The 6,000-nt window shown below is 42.1% G+C and overlaps 1 protein-coding gene across 8 annotated transcripts in view; it reads left to right on the top strand.

Moving 5' to 3' along the window:
* Positions 1 to 492: 492 nt before the first annotated feature.
* Positions 493 to 6,000, top strand: part of flncb (filamin C, gamma b (actin binding protein 280)) — a 104,917-nt gene continuing 99,409 nt past the window's right edge. For 5 of the 8 annotated variants that reach the window (XM_036563766.1, XM_036563760.1, XM_036563764.1 and 2 more), the window contains exon 1: positions 494 to 1,450. In XM_036563766.1, the coding sequence (XP_036419659.1) occupies positions 1,048 to 1,450 (403 nt within the window). In that variant the 5' untranslated portion in view covers positions 494 to 1,047. Of the gene's footprint in view, positions 1,451 to 6,000 lie in introns of all 8 variants that reach the window. The other 3 variants (XM_036563759.1, XM_036563758.1, XM_036563757.1) reach the window with 1 other exon arrangement.

Here is a 6,000-nt window from a genome sequence, read left to right as displayed (position 1 = left end):
ATTTATAAATCACACGGTCATGTTCATGGTCTCTTCTTCGCACTCTGCGACACGCGTTTAGCACGCTGTGTGTAAATTTACCACCTCTGTCTATAAGGTTGTGAAGTCACTTGCCTTTCTTGGCCTCAATTGTTAAGGGTCGTTCAGCTCAGACTGTTTTTTTACGACACTGCACCCAGTTTAGGGAGCCGTTATGTTTTCCACACCCGTATTCCGACAAGCCCCGCCCTCCTGCGCTAGGATTGGCTAGAAGTTCGCAGGAACAAAAACTATTAGCCAATCTTAGTGCAGGGGCGGGGGCGGGGTCTGTGCGAAAACGGGTGTGGAAAAAAACAACAACAACGCATTTGGGAGGCCTAAAAATACTCATCACTGTAACAGCCGTCGCAGCTCTTGGGGGTCGCAGCCAATCCCTTTCCCCCGCGTGCGCCCCGGCCAATCAGACGCCGTATCGGTATCCCAGCGAGATTAGACCCTTAGTTACCCGTCCCACAGTTGTATATGGTCATGATGACAGCGGCATACCATGAAATCCACTGGACTGACGTGAGCCGGAGGGTCTCAGGAGTTTTTTTTAAGCCTTCTCTGACCACTTGCTTTATTTAAACCATTCAAGTGTAGCTAGCAGAGGCCACGACAGCCCCCAGCTCCAACGCCGCCGAGCGCTGGTCTCTTCTACCCGTCTCTCTCTCTCACCCTCTCTCTCTCTCTCGCTTCAGAACTTTTCTTCAGAGGTCGTTAGCCTGCTTTCACTCTTTTTGGGGACTAAATAACGTTCATTTCTTACGTTCGCAGTTGGCGTGAAGACGAAAACTTGGCTCGGAATAGGAAAACAAATACCCAACAGTCTCATTCAGCTTTTTTGTCCAAAAAACAGCCTGAGAAACTCGCTGCCTCACCGTCTTCCAACTTTTTAACGGTTTTTTTTTTTACCTCAGCGAGCGCGCGCGCCTGGTACTGCCCTCGCTCCCCCCCGTCCACCCGCCCGCTTGTGGTAAAGCCTCAGTGATTGCCGTATAAAAAGGGGGCGCGCGAAAAAGCGAAAACATGATGAGCAACAACGCATACTACGAACCGCAGCGGCAGCAGCAGCAGCAGCAGCAGCCCACACTGTACTACCAGGGCACTACGGACGACGGCGAGGAAGGAGACGAGGAGATGCCGGCCACAGAGAAGGACCTGGCGGAGGACGCGCCCTGGAAGAAGATCCAGCAGAACACCTTCACCAGGTGGTGCAACGAGCACCTCAAGTGCATCAACAAGAAGATCGGCGACCTGCAGAGAGACCTGAGCGACGGCCTCAAGCTCATTGGGCTGCTGGAGGTCCTGAGCCAGAAGAAAATGTACAGAAAGTACCACGCCAGACCCAACTTCAGGCAGATGAAACTGGAAAACGTGTCCGTCGCGCTGGAGTTCCTCGAAAGGGAGCACATCAAACTCGTATCGATAGGTAAGTGGCGTCTGGCAGAGATGGGGGCGTGGGGGGCTTTGCTGCAAAAAAGTTAAAGGGCAGCTCCACCCGTTTTTCAAAATTTGTGCATGATTAAATGGTTGAGATGTAAACAAAGTCAGTCAGAGTTGTACGGTGTGAAATGCGCAGTTCTAGAGAAACTAAGTCAGAATTGCTCACAGTGGTGGTGATAGGAACCAGACGTCTGAAGAGTTGAATGGCTTTGAAAGCTCTCTTACAAAGTTGTACACAAAATGGTTATGAATACACTGGCTGGGACGTTGTTTTGCGACAGTTTGTGGCCTAAAACGTCTTGTTAATCCATTTATTTTAATCCATTCATATGCAGAGCACCAGAAGCCAAGCTAGTCACCCTCTAAAAAAACTTTTAAAATTTTCAGATTTTCCTCTATTTTACCATCATAATCATGACATATAAAAACTAACAAGACACGTGTAGATTCTCTGGTGGTTTAGGATGGTAAATAAAATGCCTATATTTGTGTAGTAGACATGGTGACCCTTGATTCCTATCACCACCACTGTAAAGAAATCTGAGTCTGTAACTTTCTCTACAACGAGCCATTTTTACATCAAACCACTCTGAAGGAGTTTGTTTACATTGCAACATCGGAATTATGCAAACAAATTGAGAAATGGGTGGAATTCCCCTTTAATGCACACTTCAAACACTGGAGAGAGCTAGTGGCCTCAGTTCCACTTGCTAATAGTAGGGGGCGCCTTTGAGATACATTATTGACAGCTGTACAGCTGCCTCATCTTCAATGAGTGCAAATGAGTGATTAGCCTGTTAGCCAGTCCACTGAAGCCTCTAATGTGAACTGAGCAACTGCTAAACTTTCTTTGACCTTCCCATTTGTTTGAATTTGGCCATGGTGAGCTTTGAATGAGTGGCTTTGTCTCTTCACTCATGCGGAGTGCTGGTGCAGAGTTTGTTCACTACCCAAAAAGCATCATGTGTGCTGTTAGGCTGATGAAAAGTGGGTGAAGTCACCGGTTCTGTCACAGTGAGGTTTGTTTGTCGAATGATGCTGTTACAACCTGGCTTATTTGGGGGTGAGCAGTATAACAGTATTTATCGTGCTAAATTCCCTCACAATATGCTTTTCTGAGTCTGATATCATCAGTACTTAAATGAGAATTCCATCAATTTCTTCTCAAAATCTCTGCATAATACAATCATGGAGATATAAACAAGGTAATTCTGAGTGTTTTTATGTGAAATGGTGCATTGTAGAGAAACCTACTGACTCAACAGACTCTCAGTAACACGTCAAAAACATATGAGGATTAGGATTAGATCTTGGGTTGAGGTTAAGGTTAGGGTTAGGGCCAATATTATTGTGCATCTCTAGTAATTTCTTCCTGTTTAATTGGGTTTAGTTCAACACAGTGGGTAAAACTGAATAAAATCAATATGCTCAGTTTTTGATAGTTATTTTGAAATGTGGCACTAGAGGTGGGCCATAGTTCGATATCTTATCTTTATCATGATCATTTTTGCTATCATGACAAACAAAACACTTTTGTAGGCATATCATGGACATCGTAGTACTTAAACAACACTGCATGTTTCATTAAAAGGAGAGAATAATTAGTCCTGTTCATTGGAATTTAGTACAGCGTAGCACAGTATGTGAAACATTGAATGAAATCCATTGTTCCATTGAAAATGTCTTTAATTATCATATATAATATTTTTGCCAATTGCTCTACTGGTTCATCTGTTCCAACTTATCAAACCTCAGCAAAACTAAATATCACTATACATAATATGTATCATGAAAACCAGCTATTGTGATAATTGCCTTTTCACCCTCCTCTAGTACGTGTGTGTTCTTGAAATTCTATAAGCTGAGAAGTTGACTGAGCTGAAATCAGTTACAGCAACATGAACAGCAGTGTATTACTGTGCATGACTGACACAGGTAGTAGTGGAATATTGTGCCATACCAGTTTAATGATGCACTGGCATATTTACTACAGCATTTCTCACTCAAAAACCACAGTGAGCCAGAAACACGCCTGAGGGTGTTTTTGAGATGCACATGATCAATGCTGATCTTGTTTCACTGGGTCTCTTCAACTGGAAATACTGCTGGCTTAGAATAACCGTTGAACAAAATTGATCTTTGCCGTTGAATGTGAGTGCGCAGGTTATTTGGGGTAATTGTCAGTACTAATATTTCCTAGTGTGTAACAAATGCTTTATTAAAAAAACAAATTTAGTTAATCCATAAGTTCTAACGCTATATACACTCACTGGTCACTTTTGTAGAAATCCTTGTCTTGAAAGTCCACATTGCTGGTGCACAGTTAGTGCTGGGCAGTATTGATACAATTTAATATCACAATATTTTCCAAATATATGATGTTACCAGATATGACTGTTAATAAAGTATTAATAAAGCCAATGATCATGAGTACTGGTACTCTACACTAAAAGAATGTCTTACAAACCTGATACAAACTGTTTTGTTCTCTTTTAGTTCTCTTTTATTCTCTTAAAATCACAGCAAAGGGAATCATATGCAGTGTACCACATTTCCAGAAAGAAAAATGACTACTTATTGAATTATTATGTAATTTGAACTTTTTCACCAAACAGCCTGAAACAACCAGCAAATGGCATCAAATGGCATAGATCACAGTTAGCTGGAATACTGCTATTGTGTGGGCATTATACTATTGACATATTGTTCATTATTTATCAAATATAGAGCTACAAATATGGCTAAAATTGGAAGGATCATAGGACATCAGTATCACTGCTAAAAGGTATAGACCAGTGACCCACCACTGTCACCCAGCATTGAGCACTAACTATTGCCATGCACAAATTGTGTTATCCATTCTCTCGCTCTTTATTAGAATCACATGTGGCCGGATATTTTTGGGTAGCGGACCACCTAGCAATGACACCGATGTGTGTAAAAACCCAGCATCCCTTTGGTCAAAAACTGACAAAACTGACAGGGGGGTTACAGTCAGTAATTTACAGTGGATCTATAAGGTTAGAAGACATAAACTGGCCTGTCATTGGAAGTGCAAACTAGATGTTTCTAATAAAGAGGATGATGAGTGAATTCCTTGGTAAGACAGTGCAGAGATGGTGCGGTAGAATTAGGCTGTTCGAAGACATTGCTTTTTAGTGGGCTTAACTCATATGCATAAAGGGTCAAAGTTTAAAGTAGGTCAGATTTGCATTTAATTCAGTATACTGAGGGTAGTAAGAATGAACAGAGGGATGTCAGTCCAAGGGTAGGTGGAACACACTGTGTGTGTTCCTTTCACCAGAAAGAAACTCAATACAAACACCAAGATTGTTGTCAGTGTCAACTAAATAAATCCAGCTGAATGCAGTTCAGCCTGGGTGAATACTTTTTGGCAGGCTGAGTGTTTGGTGGCTCTGCACATGAGACTGAAAAAAGGTGAGAGACAGGAGTGCTGGACAGAATGAGTGAAATTCATGTGTGTCCAGTTATCAGATGACGTTTAAATTAACATTAATATTTTTAATGAACCCATACTTCCCATCTACTGAAAGAATGTCTGCCAAAGCTGACGTGACTTGTTTTGACTGGACTGCTTTGTTTTGTTTTGTTTTCTTAAAATTACATCAAAAGAAACCTCATTGAATTCAGTTCCATTCACATCTATTTGAATAGCACATTGTGCAATAGATCCGTGAAAACCAGTGACTGCTGTTAGAAGCTTATTTCAATGACACGTTAGCATGAGAGAAAAAGTATAAGAAAGTAAAGATGCACTTTTAATGCCATAAACTAAATAAATCTTGTGATTGTGAATTTCATTGTGCTGACATAGACGATATATCGTGCTAGAGAATAATCTGCAGTATCCACTGTGGTTTGCTGACTGATGTCCGCATACAAGTGACCCCTGTTCTGATTGGACGCCTTGTATTGTGCCTCATTCAAAAAGCAGACCAGGCTGAAACAGTCCTTATAACTTCATTGTAAGTGGGAGGAGCTAACAGGCTGAATTGACATATATATGTAAATGCATTTCTGTGATATCACAAACATGAGTTCATTTTGCTGCTTAGTTTCCATATATGGACCATCTTTAACAGTGTTTATATACGATATCAAACTCTTTTATTTCAAAAAAGCAAGGGAAATTTGGTTTTCCATGATTTGGGCCCTTTAAGAGTGGAAGTAATAAAACAGATAAAGCAGATCAAATGCTAGCAGATGAAGACTGACTCAGTCTGAATGGAATTAGATGAAGAGGAGAGATGGAAGAAGAGGAAGGCCAGACAGATCTGGGGGCAGTATAGAGGGGGGACATTACTTTAGACTGAGAGCAGATGTGTGTTTGAGGTGGTCACAGTGTGAGCGCCAGGGGGAAATAGGTCAGCAGACTGAGACAGTGACACCCATGCGAGAGCAGCTTGTGTCCGGCCTGGCTGCTGCTGGTGATAAGATGGATCTTTCCAGAAGGACATCTGCCATGGATTCCTCTCTGTGGCTTAGAGTGTCGAGTGATAGGGGAACAGGAAAACC

The sequence above is a fragment of the Colossoma macropomum genome, unplaced genomic scaffold (genome assembly GCF_904425465.1).
Source record: "Colossoma macropomum unplaced genomic scaffold, Colossoma_macropomum, whole genome shotgun sequence".
NCBI classification, from domain to species: domain Eukaryota; kingdom Metazoa; phylum Chordata; class Actinopteri; order Characiformes; family Serrasalmidae; genus Colossoma; species Colossoma macropomum.
This window is presented reverse-complemented; position numbering and strand designations above follow the sequence as displayed.